The sequence below is a fragment of the Musa acuminata genome, chromosome BXJ2-1 (assembly GCF_036884655.1).
Source record: "Musa acuminata AAA Group cultivar baxijiao chromosome BXJ2-1, Cavendish_Baxijiao_AAA, whole genome shotgun sequence".
NCBI lineage: Eukaryota > Viridiplantae > Streptophyta > Magnoliopsida > Zingiberales > Musaceae > Musa > Musa acuminata.
Window position 1 is genome coordinate 11,302,094 of NC_088338.1, and position 22,907 is coordinate 11,325,000.

The 22,907-nt window shown below is 41.3% G+C and overlaps 2 protein-coding genes across 2 annotated transcripts; both read right to left on the reverse strand.

The window, feature by feature from the left end:
- Positions 1–32: 32 nt before the first annotated feature.
- Positions 33–3,292, reverse strand: LOC135598916 (linoleate 9S-lipoxygenase A-like). Its single transcript, XM_065093404.1, has 8 exons — positions 3,086–3,292; positions 2,712–3,001; positions 2,385–2,628; positions 1,968–2,309; positions 1,704–1,897; positions 1,318–1,622; positions 969–1,232; positions 33–888 (listed from the first exon to the last, which is right to left on the reverse strand). The coding sequence occupies exons 1-8, from the start codon at positions 3,240–3,242 to the stop codon at positions 141–143; spliced, it is 2,544 nt and encodes an 847-aa protein (XP_064949476.1). The 5' UTR covers positions 3,243–3,292; the 3' UTR covers positions 33–140.
- Positions 3,293–14,296: 11,004 nt separating this feature from the next.
- On the reverse strand, positions 14,297–17,628 carry LOC135598917 (linoleate 9S-lipoxygenase A-like). Its single transcript, XM_065093405.1, has 8 exons — positions 17,382–17,628; positions 17,007–17,296; positions 16,680–16,923; positions 16,263–16,604; positions 15,999–16,192; positions 15,613–15,917; positions 15,264–15,527; positions 14,297–15,191 (listed from the first exon to the last, which is right to left on the reverse strand). Exons 1-8 carry the CDS (start codon positions 17,578–17,580, stop codon positions 14,444–14,446), a joined length of 2,586 nt encoding a protein of 861 aa, XP_064949477.1. The 5' UTR covers positions 17,581–17,628; the 3' UTR covers positions 14,297–14,443.
- Between the last annotated feature and the right edge of the window lie 5,279 nt (positions 17,629–22,907).

Consider the following 22,907-nt stretch of genomic DNA (forward strand, 5'->3'; position numbering starts at 1 on the left):
GGATTTAATTGATGAAGAAATCGAATTAAAGATTATTGTTCAGAATTCCTCAATAAATTTATTCAAATGCAGTCTCTCAGACAACGCTTCAGCTTTATTCGGTACAATCTTCATGGCTACTCCAGACTTCGACAGGCGACTTAGATGGAGATACTGTTGGGGATTCCCTTGCCGGTGATCCCAACCCCACTGCTCGGGAAGAGCAAGGTGTAAGGCATCTTCACCGGGCCATTGCGGTTCTTCAAGCGCGGGTCCTCGTTCTTCTTCATGATCTCCGCCTCGATCGCCTTGAGTCGCTCCCCGAAGCGCTCGAACGCCTTCACCGCCTTGTCATCCGACGTCCATTCCGGCGTGTCCCGTTGTCCCAGGTACACCTCGTCGGACGCGTGGTTCGACAGGATCTCGATGGTGTTGAGACCCAGCATGGTGAGCAGCTGGCTGGTGATGGTCTTCAGGAACACCTTGTCCGGGTTCATCCTCAGCTCCTCGTACTGCGGCGTGCCCGGCTCCGGCATGAAGCGCCGGCTCATGGTCGGCCGGTTCGGCAGGTACCCGGCGTAGGGGTACTGCCCGAAGTTGATGGCGGCGTGGAGCGCAGAACCGATCCAGACGATGGTGGTGCATGTCTCGATCAGCTCGGATGTGGTTTGCATGGCTGGCCACCAGAACGCGTCCTTTTTGTCGCCATGGCCGACCTCGCGGACCTCCTTCCACCAGGCCTGGAGCTCGGCATCGGCTTTCACGACGTCGTTCGTCGGGTAGTAGATTGCACAGTACTCTCCGACCCATGTCTCGATCGCATGCCATATCTGAAGCCCGTCCACGGCATAAGGGTAATCCTCGATCAGCAGGCAAAGCCTGTCGTCTCGGTCCTTCACCGCAACTCCTCTGCACAGAGATGAATCTTTGGGTCATGCACAGAGTAGAACTCCTCGTGAGACACGATTCGAGCTTTCGAGGATTCGTACCGCTTGATCAGATCAGCGGGGAGAGTCTGCTCCCGGAAATTCCAGCTCTTGTAGACCGTGGAAGACAACTCCAACGCGTACCTCCCTGGGAAGACCGTCATCTCGAATATGCCACCGGCGGGGATGAGGGCATGCCGGGCCAAGGCGTTGATGGTCATCGTGTCGCGGTAGTGCGGCGACAGAAGCTTGTGGATCGGGTGCATCACGCTCAGGTGTCTGTGCGTCGCGATCACGAACGGTTCCATCACCGCGTGTGTGTTGAGCCTGCGATCGAGGTAAAAGAATGGTGATCAGGCAGGCGAACAACAACAGGGACTCAGAATAGAGCATGCTGTGATTCTGTAAGCACCAGTGGCTGATGAGGCCATGGTAGGCGGAGTCGGTGACGGCGGCGTAGGCCTTCGCCAGCTGCCAGATCGATCCTTCCACGCCGCTTTCAGCCGGTGTGTACACCTTGCTGACGGCGCCATGCTGCTCTCCGTCCGGGTGAGGCAAGCTGAGCTCGATCGCCAATGGCTTCAGAGTGGAGTCCTGCCTCAGGAACAGCAGAGTTCTGGTGGCATATACTTTGACGGCGAGAGCGTTGATGCGGTTGAGGTAGGGGATGTATGCATCATGATGATCCAAGATGAAGAGCTTGTTCTGCTCCAGTGCCTTCAGGAGGGAGGAAAGGAACACGATGAAGCAAGACTACTTCGCTACCGCTACATGCATCACACCAGATAAGCTTCTCACCTGATGCACGGTGAGTCCGTCAAGGTGGTGCTCAATGTGGGCTGCAGTTATCGTGCTGGTATGGTCGCCATACTTGCGAGGATCAAGCTTGCTCGTGGGAGGGAACTCCTCGAGACGCCTGATGACCACCGGGTTCAAACCGGCTAGCATTTCGCGAGTGAACTCTTCGTCGGTTCGCCAGGCAGTCTTATCCACTGCCAACCGAGTCAAATGGTCATCAACTTGTCCGATCCAACCCAGTTAATCTATTATCGGGGTTATTACCTTGGATTACGTGGGGCATAGGGAGCTTGAGCAGGCCCCGGCCACCCTCGACGCGCTGCAGCTCCCGTATCATCTCAAATGGAACTAGCTGTCGGAGCTCCTCAAGCAGGGGATTGGGGGGCACCGGAAGGCCGCCCTCGTAGAGCTTCAGCACGTCCTCGAACGAGTTGAACTCGATGGGGGTTGCGCTCGCTATGGCCTGCAGCACCGGGAGCACTACTCTGACGACGCCCTTGAAGGCATACGTGAGGAAATCGGCCATCTTAAGTTGCCCGAACTGCTCATCCCGGGGCACGTAAATGTTCAGGTTCAGCAGCGGCAGCCTGCTCTCCGACTTGGGATCTATTATGTCAAACACATGAACGGCATCAGATCAGAGAATGATGTGAACAAAAGACGTCTATGATCAAGTGTTACCAGTCTTTGTCGGTGGCCGGCCGGTCCTCCCACGGCGCGGGTAAGGGTGATCCGGAGTCCCTCCGAGGATGGGCCGAGCCAAGTCCTGGCACGTGTCTGGGCTACCGAGATCGTTGTAGTAGTCGTAACGGTAGACGCGGTCCCATTCCTTCAGCTGCCCGTCGACGTTAGCTCCCTTCAGGTTACAGAGTTCTTCTTCCCTGTATGGTTTCAGCGGCAGTGGTGTGTCTCCCGGAAGATACGTCTGCAACAGGTCGATGCATGGTGATTGGAGACTCAAAGATGCCAATCTCATCTGTGTTATATATAGAGTTGGTAGATACTGACGGTGTTGGCGAAGAAGACACGGTCGTGTTTGTACTTAACGGCCGGGTAGACCCAGGAGTTGCAAACGAAGTGGATGCGGCCCTTGCCGGGGAAGTCCTCGAGAGTCAAGGTCTTGAGGAAGAACTCGGAGCTGAGGTTGTTCTTAACGATAACGGCGCCGGGAATCCCGTTCTTCTCCTCGCAGTGGAACGTCACGTGGTAAGCAGTTTCTCTGGCAGGCTGGTCGGGCAACAAAGTGATGCGCTGTTCCAAATATGCCTCCTCCCCGACGACCCCACGATGCCCATTATCTGCACATCAACGCTTCTATCATTTCCACTAACTATGACACGATGATGACAAGAAGAAGATGAGAGAGAGAGGGAGCAGCTCACTAGCGTCGCCGACGGTGGCGCTGACGAGCTGGAAGGAGATGCATCGGCCGAGCACGTTGTCGATGACGGGGCCGCCGCAGTAGTTGAAGCAAAGGCCGGTCTTCCGGATCAGCACCACCGTTCCACTCACCTTCTCGCCGACGATGTGGGTCGCCATGTCTCCAATTAGCTTCACCGTATAACAGGAGAGAGAGACAGAAGGAATGGTGTGCTTTGGTGTGTGGTGGATGGGCTATTTATAGATGTTCTTGGATCTAAGAGTGAAGATTATTTATTAACGTGATGCAGTCTCTCCCTTATCTTAAATCGATAATGCAAAGAGAAGTCATCTAAAATCTAATTCTAAAAGACTGGATGAGATGATACCCATGTGACATTTATTTGTCATATATCTTCTACTGGAGAGACTGCGTCACGTCAATAAATAATCTGCACTCTTCGATCCAAGAACATCTATAAATTAAATCGTTCATGCAAAGAGAACCCATCTAAACCTAATTCTAAAAGACTGGATGAGATGATACCCATATGACATTTATTTGTCTTATATCATCGATCGGTGAATTCAACATAAAGAAAGTTATCTGTCTCATAAGTCAAAACGCATCGAAGTTTCGGAGCATGTGTCTGTTCATGAGGCTAGATTCGATTTTCCAAATATGCAATCACTATCACCATTGGGTCATATTAAGGTCGTAAAAAGATAAAATGGGTGAATCCAACACATGAGATGGAATCACACGTTAGGTATCGGCCACAGAGACATAATCTTAACTCATTCTCGAGCTATTTATCCCATTTGCAAATGCATCTACAGAAAAATACGGTCATCATATATATATATATATATATATATATATATATATATATATATCATCCAAATCAAGAATATGAAGTCAAAGTAACTCGTGGGATGCACGCCTTGCCAAACAAATACAAATGCATGAATGGAATCACGTTTCAACCACGTGCTTTGTTTATTTTCTGATTGGCTGGCATGTGGACCATGTAGAGACACTGGTTAATGAGAAGATAAATAGTCCACATTATCAGCTGCGATAAGTAGGTACACATGGGAGTAATGCAGCACGTAGGCAAATTATGGTGATGGTCCAAGAATGATGAACCCTTGATATATAAAAGAAGTGTCATTCATCTACGATGAAGGTCCAAAAGAATCAGATGATACATATATGTATATTACGTTGATACAATAATTTAAATTTTTTGAGTTGTATTGATATTCAATCTCATGTATATTATATCTAATAGTATGACTGAAACTCACATGAAGATGATGTCCTCAAAATTATATGATCTCAATATTTTATATCTCAAAATGAGTTTTGATTGAGGTTCGTAAAATAAGTATATTAGATTAGTTCTTATCTATTATTTTTTGTTATATGTGGTAAGATGAATTCTTTTTTTCTTTCTTCATCCTCTGGCTCTACTCTCAATGAGATAAATAAATGATAAATCGATGCAAAAATATTATTTCTTTCCTAAATGGGTATATATATATATATATATGACGATGCATATGGAAGGATTTAATAATTATATTTAATATGAAATAAAAAAAAAAAGTTACTTTAAATTCGTTTTAATATCAATGAGTAATATTTTTTGGTGATGTAGAGAATTTGTCGGGTCCCATTGACTAGCCATTCGAACGACACATTTCATTAGGGATACATGGATAGCATCCAACACATACCTCAATGACCGTTCATATTATTGTTTCGGTTTGTTCAACATATTTATACGAAGGCCACAAAACGTATTGTATCTACGGGTTATCGTTTAATTATCATAATGCATAAATGATCTAACGGATCATATATTCAAGATTGATTACTCGACTTTATCATGATTTAGATTGACCACTTTCGTTAATGGCCTTTTTAATTTACGCATATGATTTTTCTAATCACCAGATAGCAAAGTGTCATCCTGTATTATATTATTAGATTAAATAACACATAATAAAAAGTGGTAATATCCATTTTTTTTTCCTCTATGACTACGTAAATAATCTATCAAAATATATTACTTTATAAAACCCTAGTGATGCCATCTCGTTCCTCCATCCTTAAGATACTTGTATGCAAAAAGATCGATTATGTGAAGAAACAAAAGATTAAAAATAAAAAAATCCTTTTGATTTAAAAAAAAAGAAATTTATGGAAGAAATCGTTTGTGATTTATTATTTATTTAATTTAAATATATTGGGTAAGGGAGAAAGATTGAGATAAAAGATGAGAGTTGTATAAAGATATTTATGTTAAAAATAAGTAATGATTTTGATTGTTGACTTACGGTGTTTCACATTTCTAAGTCTTCTCTGGCCAGCTTATCAGAAGACCTCTGATAATTAATAGACTATGTTGCATGTGACATGATATTATTAAAAGACTCAACTTCTTGGACTCATAAAATTAATTATTATCAAAATATAAAATTTAATTTAATGTTTCGATACAACTGTCCTAATTCCTGCATCATGGTATTGTGTCAAATAATGTGATGATAATTCTAAACTCACTTAATACCGATAAGTAATTGATTATTTACAGTACTTAACTCTCATCCGTCCAGACATCTCATTTGTGATCAATAAACTATCACAATTTATGTAGCGGTTATCTACTACGCATTGGTCTGCAATCAAACGAATCCTGTGATATCTTAAAGAGACCCTTAATCATGATCTCTTTTTCCGCAAACACTCTTCACTTCATCTCCATGCTTTTACTGATGTTGATTGAGCAAGAAATTTGATGATAAAACATCTAAGTTGGGGTATATTATCTTTGGAGCTAATCCAATTAGTTGGAGTTTTAAAAAGTAAAAGATAATCACACGGTCTACAACTGAAGCTGAATACCGTGTTATTGTCACTATTATTGTAGAACTCAATTGGGTTACGAATCTACTCAAGAAACTCAATATCGATTCTACTCTTACTTCTACGATATATTGTGATAATGTCGAAGTTACCTTCCCATGCGTCAATCCAGTGTTCCACTCTCGCATGAAACATATTGACATCGACTTCCATTTCTTACGAGATCAAGTTGTCTGATATCAACTACGTATTTCTCACGTATATACGACTGATCAACTACTCACTAAGCCTCTCGCCTGTAAAGTATTTTCATTGCATTAGTCCAAGATCGACATTCTTGATAGAAGTATCATGTATAATAACAGATAAGATTTCTCCAACAAGAAATCATCCCTCCTAACTTATATAAATAGAGAAAACATATCAATGAAATAAACAACTTCTAATTTCTATCTTGTATCTACCATCGTTTTTTAGTAAGTTGTAAGTTTTGAAACTTAACGTCGTTACGGTCATTACATGCAAAATCTACGTAAAGAAGTTAGAAAACTTCTAACCGACCAGTTAAGCAGACTAAAAGAGCATAGAACATCTAGTGTTAAGAGTTCCATTAATTTCTCAGGTGTACCACCCATAAAATCTCGACTCAAACAGGTTACCAAGACCCAAAAAGATTCAGGTGGAACACTTCGCTACCAACACTCCTACTCCAAACCACTGTTTTAGGGTTTTACCTCCCAGCCCCTCATTGTTTTCAAACTTTTGACTATTCAACGAATAGTCATCAGCTCACCCTTGCCTCACATGGCTAGATTTGGATAGGGTGGTAGCTCAAGGAGAGAATAGGCCAAAGAAGATAAGAAGCGCTGGGGAAGAGCCATTAACCGGACACCTACTGCACCAATCTCACCATGTCCCCACTCCATCAATGCCAGATTTGGAGAAATGAGGGCAGAGAGGAGTGTGTGTGCCACTAAATGGTTACCGCTCCATCATATGAGAAACTGCTAGTTGGCAACGAAATAGAGGACACAAGAATACTCGTTAGACAGAAGACCATTAGTTTAAGCTAATAAGAAGTGGCACCATTTCGTAGCTTATACCAATGTGAAACCAACAACAAGGAAAAGACCTACATCACAGCAAACCTAAAGACCAAGAACATATGTGCCATCATAGAATCCATTACCATAGGCGCATAAACACCACATTGAGGTCAAAAAATCCTAATATCATTTCTCCAACAAGAACGAGGGTAAAGCTCTTGAAGTCACACTCACACGCTCTTGAAGAGGTACGCGCGGCCATACCGCCTGTGGAAATCCTTGGAGATGATCGCGTCATGGGACGCCGAGTCGACCTTGCAGCACCCGCACTTGAAGACCTTCGGGCCAGGGAGCGACTCCACGAAGAGAAGCCCCATTGTCGATCGGCCGATCCCTCCCAACCCCAACCCCAACCCCAGCCCTAGAACCCCCTACTCGATCGCCACCGAGGCAACCTCGATCGGAATCAAAGAACAGGAGGAAGCTTCGATAGTGGAGGGGAGATCGCTTCGTAGTGGGCAAGGGATTGGGGAGATTTGGAGGAGATGCTTTGTTGCCCGAACGTGTGGATTGCGGCAAAACAGAGCGAAAGGTGACGACACGAGCGAAAGCCAGGAGGGTCATTTAAGGAGGGAGGGATGAGAGGTCGGGTTAACACTGGTGATTGGGACGGCGAGTTCTTGGCTCTGGTTGGGGTCATGTGGTGGGCTGCTATTGGTCTGCGAGAGGAACCGCTTCTTGGCGCTCATGAATTGGGTGGGGTTAGGAAGAGGGCCACTTCTCGTCGGGATTGTGAATTGGAAGATGTGGCGCTTGGACAGGATGGGCTGCAATTTCGAGGTGCAATGGTTAGGAGGGTAACCGACTCGCAGAAACATGAACATTCTTTCGGAAATGCCACCGTGTCCTTCTCCTTTGAACCATCGAAATGCGCTGTATCGAATCGTGCTGGTTTAATCATACTTCATGACGAGAGCGGGAGGGGAAATGATATTTAAACATTTTTTCCCACGAAGCTTAAAACGTTTCTGATCATTTTATGGATATAAGTTATGAAATGAAGAAACTTTTATATATACACATATAAGATAAAAGAGTAATTTACTGAAAAATACTTTTAAATAATGAACTTTTACGGAATGATGCGCTCATAGTTAATTTTTATCAAGAGATTTTTTAATCAAAATATTTTTAATAAACTCATAAAATGATAATGATCATCTTTTGATTAAGTTTGATTAGATATTGTAGAATTAAATTGATTTTTTTGATAGTGAATCTTTTCCATTGGCTTGCTCGTCCTCCCGCTTTATCTCCACTTACTCTATCATCACATCCTCCCTATTTTTATTCGCTTTCTCCTCCTCTACAAAGGTGGGGCAAGAGATAAAGCAAGTTGAGAAGGAGAGAGCCAAGAGAGAGAGTGAAGAGAAAGATGTCTTTGGATAGAGGGAAGAGGGGGGATTGTTGGGTCCACCCATACGTTGGTTTGGACAAATTTGGGCCATGAGCTCAAATCAAAGAAATCAAGAGAGAAAAGGCAAAATTGAGTGATGGCAGTGTGTGTGCGTGCAGTGAACGCGTGCAGCATGCGGCGGCAGAGGGAAGAGGAGAGAGAAATATAGAGAGAAAGTTAGATTTTTAAGTTTTTTGTTTGACGATCGGTAGTCAAACGTTGTCAGTTTTGGCCCAAATTTTATGTGAAGAATCCTTGCAGCAAACTCTACAATCCTAATGGTGTTGATCTGCAGTTTACCCTCTTTAAGGTACTTTCCTATGATATCCATTCTATGAGACTTAGAATTCTCTTTTGAGGAGATCCAACTATATGCTAGAGCTAAGATCTATGTTCTTGATGTTATTCTGATCCTCTAGTTATTCTAGAGAAGACCTACTGTAAACCTGTTATCATTATTATTGATAGTGGAAGTTTGAGGTGGACTACGGTCCCGTGGTTTTTTTCCCACATTGGGTTTTCCACGTTAAAAAGATTTGGTCTCACTGTGTGGTTGATTTTTGCTCTATTGTTTATGCTGTGCTGGTTGATATTTTCATTTGGATATCAAATTGGTATTTTGATGAGGAACCCATTTTGATACACAAAGAGGGAAAAAATATTCCGCTTTAACAAGGTTTTTCCCAACAAGTGGTATCAGAGCAATAGGTTATTTGGTGCTAGTTTTTCTTGTGTGATTGAAATGAAGTCTGATGGTATGATTAAATTGAACTCTCAAATTATTCCACTTGGAGGCGTCTGATAGAAGATTTGCTCTATTGCAAAGATTTGTATAAGCCTATCAGGGTTAAAGATAAACCTTCTACTATGGACGATGAAGAATGAGAAGTTCAACATAGAAAAGTCATTGCCTATATTAGAAGATGGATGAATATAAACTTGCATGAGCATATTTCAGATGAAACCAGAGCTGATGTTGTTTGGCAAAGGTTAGAAAATCTCTTTGCGAAAAAGATAGTGGGAAATAGAATTTCTCTCCTCATAAGGCTTGTAAATTTGAAGTATAAAGATGGTGATAACATTGTTGAGCACATAAACCTATTTCAGAGTTTTGCAAACAAGTTGATTGCTATGAAAATGAATATAGATGATGAGATGCAGGGATTATTACTTCTCAGCTCTTTATCAGAAAGTTGGGAAACGTATGTGATGACTATTTACAACTCCGCGCCAGAGGGAACTCTAACTATAGATATGGTTAAAGACAGTTTGCTAAATGAAGATGCCAGAAGGAAAGAACAGGGTGAATCTTCTTCTAGGGCATTTGTTATTGAAAAACAAGAAAGACGTGGAAGAAGTCATAGCAGAAATCCATATAGATATAGAGGAAGATCTAAGTCTAGAAGAGATATCAAATGTTTTCACTGTAATAAGCCAGGTCACATGAAGAAAGAGTGTAGGTTTTGGAAGCGAGAACATAATGAAACGAAGAAAAATGAGAAAGAGACCAATACAATTACTGCTGAAGGTAATATCACTATTATTTGTGATGAAGGTTGTGTTAGCCTTGTAGCTCAGGACAGTAATTGGGTAATTGACTCTGGTGCTTCATTTTATGTCACTTCTCATGGTGATTTCTTTAGATCTTACACTGCTGGTAAATTTGGTAATGTCAGAATGGGAAACAGTGGTACATCTAAGATTGTGGGTATTGGAGATATTTGCTTGGAGACCAGTATTGGGAGCAAATTGATACTCAAAGATGTAAGGCATGTTCCAGATATTCGTCTTAACTTGATATCTATAGGCAAACTTGATGATGAGGGCTTTGCACATTATTTTGGTGAAAGCAAATGGAAACTCACTAAAGGTTCTCTGATTATGGCAAAAGGAAAGAAGATTAACTCTTTTTATGTCATGGAAGCTAAGCTACACAAAGGAGAGATTAATGCAATTCGAAAAGGTGAAAGTATAGATCTTTGGCATAAGAGGCTTAGTCATATCAGCGAGAAGGGACTTCAAACTTTTGTTAGAAAACAGTTCTTACCAGAGTTGCAAGGTACATCTCTTAAATCTTGTGATCATTGCTTAGCTGGAAAAACACATAGAGTTGCATTTCAGACATATCCATCATCTAGAAGATCAGATGTTATTGATTTAGTTTATACTGATGTTTGTACTATGCAAACTAGAACTCTTGGAGGTGCTCTTTATTTTGTTACTTTTATTGATGACCATTCTAGAAAAGTGTGGGCTTTTGCTTTGAAATCTAAAGACCAGGTACTTGATGCTTTCAAGGAGTTTCATGTCAGTGTTGAAAGAGAAACTGGCAGAAAACTAAAGTGTATTCGATCATATAATGGTGGCGAGTACAGGGGTCCTTTTGAGAATTATTGTAGGTTCCATGGTATCAGGCTTGAGAAAACAGTTCCTAAAACTCCTCAGTAGAACGGTGTGGCAGAAAGGATGAACAGAACCATTGAAGAAAGGATTAGGTGTATGCTTTCTCACGCCAAGTTACCAAAGTCATTTTGGGGGAGGCTATGAGAACTACAGTTGACCTGATAAATCTTTCTCCATCAGTTCCTCTGCAAGGTGATGTTCCAGAGAGAGTATGGAGAGGAAAATATATATCTTATAATCATTTGAGGGTCTTTGGGTGTAAAGCATTTGTTCATATTCCCAAAGATGAAAAGTCCAAGCTTGATAGTAAAGCAAAAGCATGTATCTTCTTGGGATATGGTCATGAAGAGTTTGGGTACAGATTATGGGATCCAATGAACAAGAAGATTATTAGAAGCAGAGATGTCGTGTTTCTTGAAGACCAATTGTTTGATGATGGTGATCATGTTGAGAAGCCAGAAACCTCTGTTTATATTCCTTGGAGTGTGGGTCCAGTTCCTTCACCTGTAGTTCATGATGATCATGGGGGAGATAAACAAGAAGATTGTGATGAAAATACCAGTGATGATACACCTACATTGATGATGCTGAACCAACTGAACAACTACCTCCACCACCAGTTGAGATTCCATTGAGAAGATCCACTAGAGAGCGACAACCATCTATCAGATATCCTCCACATGAGTATGTTATGCTTACTGACGGGGGAGAGCCAGAAACTTACCAAGAAGCTATTCTACATGAGAATAAGAGTGAGTGGGTTAAAGCCGTGCAAGAAGAGATGAGATCCTTGCTTGAGAACCACACTTATGACTTGGTAAAGTTGCCTAAAGAGAAGAAAGCAATAGCTCACAACAGAGATACAAGGCACGACTAGTTGTGAAAGGATTCAGTTAGAAGAAAGGTATTGACTTTGAAGAAATATTTTCTCCGGTTGTGAAAATGTCCTCTATCCGAGTTGTTCTTGGTTTGGCTGCCCGCTTGAATTTAGAAGTCGAGCAACTTGATGTGAAAACAACATTTCTTCATGGTGACTTAGAAGAAGAAACTTACATGGAGCAACCAGAAGGTTTCAAAGTCAAGGGAAAAGAAAATCTGGTATGTAAGTTTAGGAAAAGTTTATATGGACTCAAACATGCACCTAGACAATGGTATAAGAAGTTTGATTCCTTTATGATGAGCCAAGGGTATGATAGAACCACATCTGATCATTGTATGTTTATGAAGAAATTTTCAGATGATGATTTTATTATTTTACTGCTATATGTTGATGATATGCTGATTGTTGGCCATGATGTTGGAAAAATTGGAAAGCTTAAAAGAGAGCTAAGTAAGTCTTTTGCCATGAAAGACTTGGGATCGGTGAAACAAATACTTGGCATGAAGATTCTTCGTGATAGGAAGAAAAAGAAGATTTGGCTATCTCAGGAGACTTATATTGAAAAGGTTCTTGAAAGATTCAACATGAGTAAAGCCAAGGCAGTTTGTTCCCCACTTGCAGGTCATTTCAAGCTTAGTTCGAAACAATGTCCTACAAGTGAGAAAGAAAAAGAAGAAATGTCCAGAGTGCCTTACTCATCTGCAGTAGGTAGTTTGATGTATGCGATGGTTTGTACTAGGCCAGATATAGCTCATGCAGTTGGAGTTGTTAGCCGATTTCTCTCAAATCCTGGAAAGGAACATTGGGCAGTAGTGAAATGGATATTAAGATATCTAAGAGGTACTTCCAGGTTGTGTTTATGTTTTGACAGTGATGAACCCGTGTTAGAATGTTACACAGATACAAACATGGCAGGTGATACTGATTCTAGGAAGTCCACTTCGGGATTCTTGATGACATTTGCAGGAGGAGCAGTCTCTTGGCAGTCTATGTTACAGAAGTGTGTTGCTCTATCAACCACAGAAGCATAATATATAGCAATTACTGAAGCATGTAAGGAAGCTTTATGGATAAAAAAGTTTCTACAGGAATTGGGCTTGAAACAGGAAGGATATACTGTTTACTGTGACAGTCAGAGCGTCATTCACCTCTCCAAGAATTCAACATACCATTCTAGATCCAAGCATATTGATGTGAGATATCACTAGATTCGTGATGTGCTTGAGATAAAAGAATTACAGTTGGAAAAAGTGCATACCAATGAGAATGGTTCAGATATGTTGACAAAGTCTTTGCCTAAGGAGAAGCTTGAAGCATGTAGGCGAAGAGCGGGCTTGGTACAGCCCACCATATGAGCTGGAGGGGGAGAATTGTTGGGTCCAGCCCATATGTGGGCTTGGATAAATTTGGGTCATGAGCCCAAATCAAAGAAATCAAGAGAGAAAGGGCAAAATTGGGTGATGACAGTGTGTGTGCATGCAGTGAACGCGTGCAGCGTGCGGCGACGTGCAGAGGAAAGAGGAGAGAGAAAGTTAGGTTTTTAAGTTTTTTGCTTGACGATCGGTGGCCAAACGTTGTCAGTTTTGGCCCAAATTTTATGTGAAGAATCCTTGCAGCAAACTCTACAATCCTAACGGTGTTGATCTGCAGTTTACCCTCTCTAAGGTACTTTCCTGTGATATCCACTCTGTGAGACCTAGAATTCTCTTTTGAGGAGATCCAACTATATGCTAGAGCCAAGATCTATGTTTTTGATGTTATTCTGATCCTCTAGTTATTCTAGAGAAGACCTACCGTAAACCTGTTATCATTATTATTGATAGTGGAAGTTTGAGGTGGACTACGATCCCGTGGTTTTTTTCCCACATTAGGTTTTCCACGTTAAAAAGATTTAGTCTCACTGTGTGGTTGATTTTTGCTCTATTGTTTATGCTGTGCTAGTTGATATTTTCATTTAGATATCAAGTTGGTATTTTGATGAGGAACCCATTTTGATAGGGAAAAAATATTTCGTTTTTACATGATTTTTCCCAACAGGGATGATGGTCATAAAGTGGGAAGAGAAGTGAACGATAGAATTGAAGTCATATGATAAAGACTCATTATTATGAATTTTTTATAAATTAATTTATTATTACTTTAATATACTGAAAGAGATGGTTGAGGTATGTTCGTTCGAGCAAAGGGACACTTTTGTAGGGAACACATGAAAGTAAATGTGTGGCTTTACAATACACTGCCTATACTATAGAAAGGAATGAAACTACGTTTACACCAAATACTAAATATTCAAGGATAATACTTGTTTATCTCCTATTAAGTGGATAGAATCTTAGAATTTATCTCTATCATGATACTAAATATTCAAGGATAATACTTGTTTATCTCCTATTAAGTGGATAGAATCTTAGAATCTTAGAATCTTAGAATATGAGTCACCAGAATACCTTACATAACGTAGATAAATTTGTGTAATTTCACACTTTTTACTTGTTGGCTATATCCATATTTCTGTAATAGCACGGATTTAATTGTTGAAGAAATCGAATTAAAGAAAATCTTGAAAGAGGTAAATATGGAATGATAACTTTTCATTTTTTACATATTTTATATCCTCAATCAATTTATAATTTAAAGATCAATCACAGATTTAATTGTGCGATTTGAGTAATTAATTATTCGGTACAATATTCGTGGCTACTCCAGTCTTCGACAGGCGACTTAGATGGAGATACTGTTGGGGATTCCCCTGCCGGTGATCCCAACCCCACTGCTCGGGAAGAGCAAGGTGTAAGGCATCTTGGCCGGGCCATTGCGGTTCTTCAAGCTCGGGTCGCCGTTCCTCTTCATGATCTCCGCCTCGATTGCCTTGAGTCGCTCCCCGAAGCCCTCGAACGCCTTCACCGCCGTCTCATCCGACGTCCATTCCGGCGTGTCCCGTTGTCCCAGGTACACCTCGTCGGACGCATGGTTCGACAGGATCTCGATGGTGGAGAGACCCAGCACCGTGAGCAACTGGCTGGTGATGGTCTTCAGGAACACCTTGTCCGGGTTCTTCTTCAGCTCCTCGTACTCCGGCGTGCCCGGCTCCGGCATGAAGCGCCGGCTCATGGTTGGCCGGTTCGGCAGGTACCCGGCGTAGGGATACTGCCCGAAGTTGATGGCGGCGTGGAGCGCAGAACCGATCCAGATTATGGTGGTGCATGCCTCGATTAGCTCGGATGTTGTGAGCATGGCTGGCCACCAGGGCTCGTCCTTTTTGTCGCCATGGCCGACCTCGCGGACCTCCTTCCACCAGGTCTGTAGCTCGGCGTCAGCTTTCACGACGTCGTTCGTCGGGTAGTAGATTGCACAGTACTCTCCGACCCATGTCTCGATCGCATGCCATATCTGAAGTCCGTCCACGGCATAAGGGTAATCCTCGATCAGTAGGCAGAGCTTGTCGTCTCGGTCCTTCACCGCAACTCCTCTGCACAGAGATGAATCTTTGGGTCATGCACAGAGTAGAGCTCCTCGTGAGACACGATTCGAGGATTCGTACCTCTTGATCAGATCAGCGGGGAGAGCCTGCTCCCGGAAATTCCAACTCTTGTAGACCGTGGAAGACAACTCCAACGCGTACCTCCCTGGGAAGACCGTCAACTCGAATATGCCGCCGGCGGGGATGAGGGTCTGCCGTGCCAAGGCGTTGATGGTCATCGTGTCGCGGTAGTGCGGCGACAGAAGCTTGTGGATCGGGTGGATCACGCTCAGGTGTCTGTGCGTCGCGATCACGAATGGCTCCATCACCGCGTGTGTGTTGAGCCTGCGATCGAGGTAAAAGAATGGTGATCAGGCGGACGAACAACAACAGAGACTCAGAACAGAGCATGCTGCGATTCTGTAAGCACCAGTGGCTGATGAGGCCATGGTAGCCGGAGTCGGTGACGGCGGCGTAGGCCTTCGCCAGCTGCCAGATCGATCCTTCCACGCCGCTTTCAGCCGGTGTGTACACCTTGCTGACGGCGCCATGCTGCTCTCCGTCCGGGTGAGGCAAGCTGAGCTCGATCGCCAATGGCTTTAGCGTGGAGTCCTGCCTCAGGAACAACAGAGTTCTGGAGGCATATACTTTGACGGCGAGAGCGTTGATGCGGTTGAGGTAGGGGATGTATGCATCATGATGATCCAAGATGAAGAGCTTGTTCTGCTCCAGTGCCTTCAGGAGGGAGGAAAGGAACACGATGAAGCAAGACTACTTCGCTACCGCTACATGCATCACACCAGATAAGCTTCTCACCTGATGCACGGTGAGTCCGTCAAGGTGGTGCTCTATGTGGGCTGCAGTTATCGTGCTGGTATGGTCGCCATACTTGCAAGGATCAAGCTTGCTCGTGGGAGGGAACTCCTCGAGACGCCTGATGACCACCGGGTTCAAACCGGCAAGCATTTCGCGAGTAAACTCTTCATCGGTTCGCCACGCAGTCTTATCCACTGCCAACCGAGTCAAATGGTCATCAACTCGTCCGATCCAACCCAGTTAATCTAGTATCGGGGTTATTACCTTGGATTACTTGGGGCTTAGGGAGCTTGAGCAGGCCCTGGCCACCCTCGACGCGCAGCAGCTCCCGTATCATCTCAAATGGAACTCGCTGTCGGAGCTCCTCAAGCAGGGGAGTGTGGGGCACCGGAAGGCCGCCCTCGTAGAGCTTCAGCACGTCCTCGAACGAGTCGAACTCCTTCGGGGTTACGTCCGCAATGGCTTGCAGCACGGGGAGCACTCCTGCGACGACGCCCTTGAGGGCATACGTGAGGAAATCGGCCATCTTAAGGTGTCCGAAGTGCTCATCCCGGGGCACGTAAATGTTCAGGTCCAGCTGCGGCAGCCTGCTCTCCGACTTGGGATCTATTATGTCAAACACATAGACGACATCAGATCAGAGAATGATGCGAACAAAAGAGGTCTATGATCAAGTGTTACCAGTCTTTGTCGGTGGCCGGCCGGTTCTCCCACGGCGAGGGTAAGGGTGCTCCGGCGTCCCTCCGAGGATGGGCCGAGCCAAGTCCTTGGACTTGTCTGGGCTACCGAGATCGTTGTAGTAGTCGTAACGGTAGACGCGGTCCCATTCCTGCAGCTTCCCGGCGACGTTATCTCCCTTCAGGTTACAGAGTTCTTCTTCCCTGTATAGTTTCAGCGGCAGTGGTGTGTCTCCCGGAAGATACGTCTGCAACAGGACGATGCATGGTGAATGGAGACTCAAAGATGCCAATCTCATCTGTGTTATATATAGAGTTGGTAGATACTGACGGTGTTAGCGAAGAAGACGCGGTCGTATTTGTACTTGCCGGCCGGGTAGACCCAGGAGTTGCAGACGAAGTGGATGCGGCCCTTGCCGGGGAAGTCCTCGAGCGTCAAGGTCTTGAGGAAGAACTCGGAGCCGAGGTTGTTCTTGACGATAACGGCGCCGGGAATCCCGTTTTTCTCCTCGCAGTGGAACGTCACGTGGTAAGCAGTTTCGCCGGCAGCGAGGGAGGGCAACAAAGTGATGTGCTGTTCCAAATATGCCTCCTCCCCGACGACCCCTCGATTCCCATTATCTGCACTTCAACGCTTCTATCATTTCCGCCAACTATGACAAGATGATGACTAGAAGAAGAGAGAAAGAGAGAGGGAGCAGCTCACTAGGGTCGCCGACGGTGGCGCTGATGAGCTGGAAGGAGATGCATCGGCCGAGGAGCTCGAGCACGTTGTCGATGACGGTGCCGCCGAAATCGTTGAAGCCGAGGACGTTCTTCCGGATCAACACCACCGTTCCTCTCACCTTCACCCCATGCGACCCGCCGCCGACGATGTGACTCAGCATGTCTCCAAGTAGCGTCATCGTACAACAGGAGCCAGAGAGATGAGGAATGGTGTGCTGAGGTGTGTGGTGGAAGGGGCTACTTATAGATGTTCTTGGATCGAAGAGTGCAGATTACTTATGTACGTAATGCAGTCTCTCCCTTATCTTAAACCGAGCATGCCAAGAGAACCCATATAAATCTAATTCTAAAACACTATATGAGATTATACCCATGTGACATTTATTTGTCATATATCATCGACCGGAGAATACAGCATAAAGTTACATGTCTCGTAAGTCAAAACGCACCGAAGTTTCAGAACACGTGTCCGTTCACGAGGCTAGATTCGATCGTCCGAATATTCAATCACTATCACAATTGGATCGTATTAAGGCGGTAAAAAGATGAAAAGGGTGAATCCAACACATGAGATCGAATCACATGTAAGGAGGTATCGGCCATAAAGAAATAATCTTGGATCATTGTCGAGCTGTTTGTCCCATTTACAAACGCATCTATGACCAAGAATATGAAGTCAAAAGTAACTCTTTGGATGCACGCCTCGCCAAACCCACTAAGGCAATTGAGGAGGTTAAATTTTATGCAAACAAATAAAAAAATACATGGCTGGATTCACGTTTCAATCACGTGCTTTGTTTATTTTCTGATAGGCTGGCAAGGGGACCATGAAGAGACAGTGGCCATTGAGAAGATAAGAGTCCACATCATAAGCTGCAATAAAAAGGTACATGTGGGAATAATGTAGCAAAGTGGCCAATTCACGGTGGTGGTCCAAGTAATGACCAACCCTTGAAATATCATTCATGTAGGGTCAAGATAGAAAAGGATTTAATAATTATATTTAACATAAAATGGGAAAAAATACTTTAAATTTGTTTTAATATCAATGAATAATATTTTTTGTGATATAGAGAATTTGTCGGGTCACGTCTTATTCTATTATTTTTGGTTATATATGATAAGTTAAATTTTTTTCTTTCTTTCTCATCCTTATTTATATTTCTGATCCTCAATTTGTGGTCATGTCTACCTCATTGTCTATCGCTACTCTCAATAACGAGATAAATAAATGATAAATCGATGTAAAAATATTATTATTTCTTTCATAAATGAGTATATATGATAATACATAATGGAAGGATTTAATAATTATATTTAATATAAAATAAAAATGTATTTTAAATTCACTTTAATATCAATGAGTAATTATTTTTTGTGATGTAGAGACCCTAATAACACATAATAAAAAGCAGTAATATCCTTTTTTTTTCTCTATGACTCTACGTAAATAATCTATGAAAATATATTTACTTTATAAAATCCTAGTGATGCGTCTCGTTCCTCCATCTTTAAGATACTTGTACGTAAAAATCGATTACGTGAAGAAATAAAAAAAATCCTTTAGATTTAAAAAAAAAATGAAAATTCCTCGTTCGAGTATGAAAGAAATCTTTTATGATTTAATATTTATTTAATTTGTATATATTGGGTCAAAGAGGAAGATTGAGATAAAAGATGAAAAAAATTCTTTGATATTGATGTGAGAGGTGTATAAAGATATTTAGGTTAAAAATAAGTGAACCTTTAATTTGATCCCATTGTTGAGTTACGGTGTTTCACGTTTCAAGTCTTCTCTGGCCAACTTATTATAAGACCTCCAAGAATCCATAAACTATGTTGCATGTGACCTGATATTATTATAGGAGCAGGCTTCTCGGACTCATAAAATTAATTATTATTATGAAAATATAAAATTTAATTTAATTTAATGTTCCGATACTATTGTCTTGATTCCCACGCCGTGGTATTGAGTCCAAGGCAACATCGTTCTTAAATTAATGCTGAATTGTGGATATAGAATGTCTACTTGTATTATTTATCTCATTTATTGTAATGCATTGTTATTATCGTCTATCGTAAATGTAATCAAGCAACAAATTGGGATGTTTTTAAGAAAAAGAGATCGGATAAGTGTAACTTTGTATGGGAGGATCCCTCTCCTCCGATTAAGTCTTTTAATAGAATTGTTAGATCTTAATAGATGATTTTTTTATATTAAATATATATATAAGAGAGGGTATTATCTTATTTTGAGCATTCAAATGCTCACCGTAATATCTTGATATAAAAAAACTCATCATATTAATAGATGATCAATTAATTTTTTATTTTCTAGTGAATATTTCAGTAATGAATACAGGCTAGCATCTTCTTTGCAAAGGTTGTCATGTGAGCTTGTGGATGCATCGCCCAATTCATATGTCACATGACATGACACATTCTTTTTTTTTTTTTGGGTGGTGCTTAATGGTTATTTTGTATTGACAACTAATGATTGACCAATTTGCTCACTTTATTCCTTTGGATATGAACTGTTCATGTTCAATATCTTCATCTTGATGCCTTGACTTTTTCTTGACCTTTATTTGTTTATTCAAATAATGTGTGAATTATTCTTATGAATCATAGTAATAAAACCTGGACCGAACCGATCGGACGACAATGAAGGGATCATTTGAACTTAAAAAATATTTTAAAACCATTAATATTTTTGTTTACTATCGTAGATATTTAAAATTTTTTGGTGATAAGGTCTTGCAATTATAAAAAGGAGAGAGAAAGAAAGCCACTCTCTCTTCTCGACATGTTTGCTTCGTCTCCATCGTTCACTTTCATTAAATTAAAAATTTTATAATATTATTTATATTTTTTATACTTCTATATAATATATATTTTTAACTTTATTTCATCTATTTAAACATATTAAATCTATGATCCAATCACATTATCATTATATATATATATATATAGTATTTTCTTGAAAATATCCTCTTTTTTTTTTTAGTTTTTTGAAAAGTTTCCTCATCCTTGCAACATTTAGTATCATTAAGGCATCAACCACCTTTGTCCTTACTATTGTCTATTGATGCCGAGGTATCACTAAAGTACCGCTAGAAGGCCCTTACTCTCACCCTCACCTTTATCTCCCTTATAATCCAAATTGTTATTATTTTCCTCATCACTTCCATCTTGAATGTCTCCTATCGTATCATCTCTGAGGAGTGCATCCTCAACCCTCTCTTTTGTCTCATAGATTCAAGCTTCTCATGCTATATCCTATCTTCTTCCATTTGTTAATCAGGGGAGCATAATATAATACTTCGACTAGTCCCACATTAGAAGTGGACAAGACTAAGATTAACTTATAAATCAACTTCAGCATAATTATTTTGATCAACGATTTAGGTCAAGTAAAATTGATAGATCAATTAGCTTACCAAGTTTAAGTCGTGATATTTGACATGAAAGCTGACATAATATTTAAGCACGAGGACGTCAAGTCTTTAAATAAAAAAAATCATAACAATAGTTTAGTCTCACATCGGAAACGAGTAGGACTAAGATTGACTTATAAGGGTTTGTTGAGCAATTTTATTTTTAAAATTGACTTATTAACGGTTTATTAAGTATATTAATTATTTTGATCAACGATTTAGGTCAAGTAAAATTGATGGATCAATTAGCTTACCAAGTTTAAGTCGTGATATTTGACATGAAAGCTGACATAATATTTAAGCACGAGGACGTCAAGCCTTTAAATAAAAAAAATCATAACAATAGTTTAGTCTCACATCGGAAACGGGTAGGACTAAGATTGACTTATAAGGGTTTGTTGAGCGTTTTATTTTTAAAATTGACTTATTAACGGTTTATTAAGTATATTACTATCAATATTTTAATCGGTGGTTTAGGTCAATGAAGTTGATAGATTAGTTAACCCATGGTCATGATATAGTGGTTTTGAAATGAAGTTGATAGATCAGTTAGCTTATCAAGCTCGTGTCATGATACATAGCAACTCAAGAAGGAGGTGTAGGTAAGGCATGATGTAATGGGTCATAGGTTATGTGAGGGAGGAAAGAGGGGAAGCCCTACCTTGGTTGCCTCCTTCCCTTCCAAAGTCAATAACTACGATGCGACGAAGGGTATCAGGGAAAATAAAATGACTATAATTTCAAGGAATGGATATTATGGGTCATGTGAAGGATTTTGTTTTGGATGAATATCTTGGTTATCAGCATATAGGGTTGTGCACCATCGAGGGAGAATTCTAAGTGTAGGTACTAGTGAATGCGGAGGGCTTGATCATACAAAGGTATGATAAAAGCAATTGAATAAGCGAACATTGCTACTAAGGATGCAAAGGAAAATAGAATCGACGCGAGCTTTGCAATATTATAATGAAGGTCATACATGAGAGTTACAATTATCTTTTTATCGACCAAGGGGAATTGCTCGAAAGACAATGAGTCCAAAAGGATGTAGCTACCTAGAACAAAGCATGTGTTAGGTAGAATGGAGGTGAACTTAAGGGAAGAGGCCAAGAAGTTTTGTAAGACCAGTGTCAACAGACTTCTTAAATAGTCAAGAGTGGGGATTTCGGGTTAATGCAAGAGTGCTCGACCAACGAACGAAATAGGCAGTACGCAATGCTGTACATTTTCTACTCATAGGAGTAAGTAGTAGAAACAAATAATATAAAAGATGGTATAATCCTAGAGGTGACAAAACTATTGGAGATTTGCTTTAAGTCAGAGTGAAATTTTACTCTTTTTAGGCAAAACTTCCTGCATTTCGAAAGTTTGATGGTAATGAGAATACGAATTGCAGTAACTAATTCAACACAAAGAGTGCAAACACTTTGAGTGCTTCAAAAGTGTGAACAAAGAGCAAGTGAAGGCTAATAACATGCTCGATATATAGAGTACAACTCTCGAGGAAGCGGGCAAAATCAAACTTTTTCTTCTGAACTCTTAAGAGAATGTGTGAAATTAAGTTTCATAGTTCTCTTATCTATCCATCAGAGGAGCTTTGTGCTAGTCATATGTGCCTCGTAGGCCAATCATGTGAGTGATGACACATGTGACATGACACACTCTTTTTGCTTATTATTATTATTATTATTATTATTATATTTTCTCACTTTATATTACTTTATATATATATATATATATATATATATATATATATATATATATATATATATATATATATATATATATATATATATATATATATATATATATATTGTGATGTTCATGAATGAGAATCGGATCGTGATAAGATCACGATAATGAGATTGATTTGTCTTTAAACAGATACCTTAAATAATCTCTAGGTTACTCGAGAGGGACATCGAGATAATCGGACAAACTGGTATACTATATACTTGTTCATATGATGGAGGCGGTTTGTCTCACAGCTACTCGTGTGGGGACACTATGGATATAGTGCATGTGCTCATTGGAGAATAAGTTCACTTATTGATCTGCTCACGAAATGT

Bases quoted from the DNA above. Each gene is read 5' to 3' on its own strand.
- LOC135598916 (XM_065093404.1), bottom strand. From the start codon at position 3,242: ATGGCGACCCACATCGTCGGCGAGAAGGTGAGTGGAACGGTGGTGCTG. The intron at 1,898-1,967 runs GTAATAACCCCG...CTCGGTTGGCAG, and splicing joins TATGCCCCACGTAATCCAAG to TGGATAAGACTGCCTGGCGA. The intron at 1,623-1,703 runs GTGAGAAGCTTA...TCCCTCCTGAAG, and splicing joins ACGGACTCACCGTGCATCAG to GCACTGGAGCAGAACAAGCT.
- LOC135598917 (XM_065093405.1), bottom strand. From the start codon at position 17,580: ATGACGCTACTTGGAGACATGCTGAGTCACATCGTCGGCGGCGGGTCG. The intron at 16,924-17,006 runs GTCAGTATCTAC...GTCCTGTTGCAG, and splicing joins GCGTCTTCTTCGCTAACACC to ACGTATCTTCCGGGAGACAC. The intron at 15,528-15,612 runs GTGCTTACAGAA...CCTCGATCGCAG, and splicing joins CATGGCCTCATCAGCCACTG to GCTCAACACACACGCGGTGA.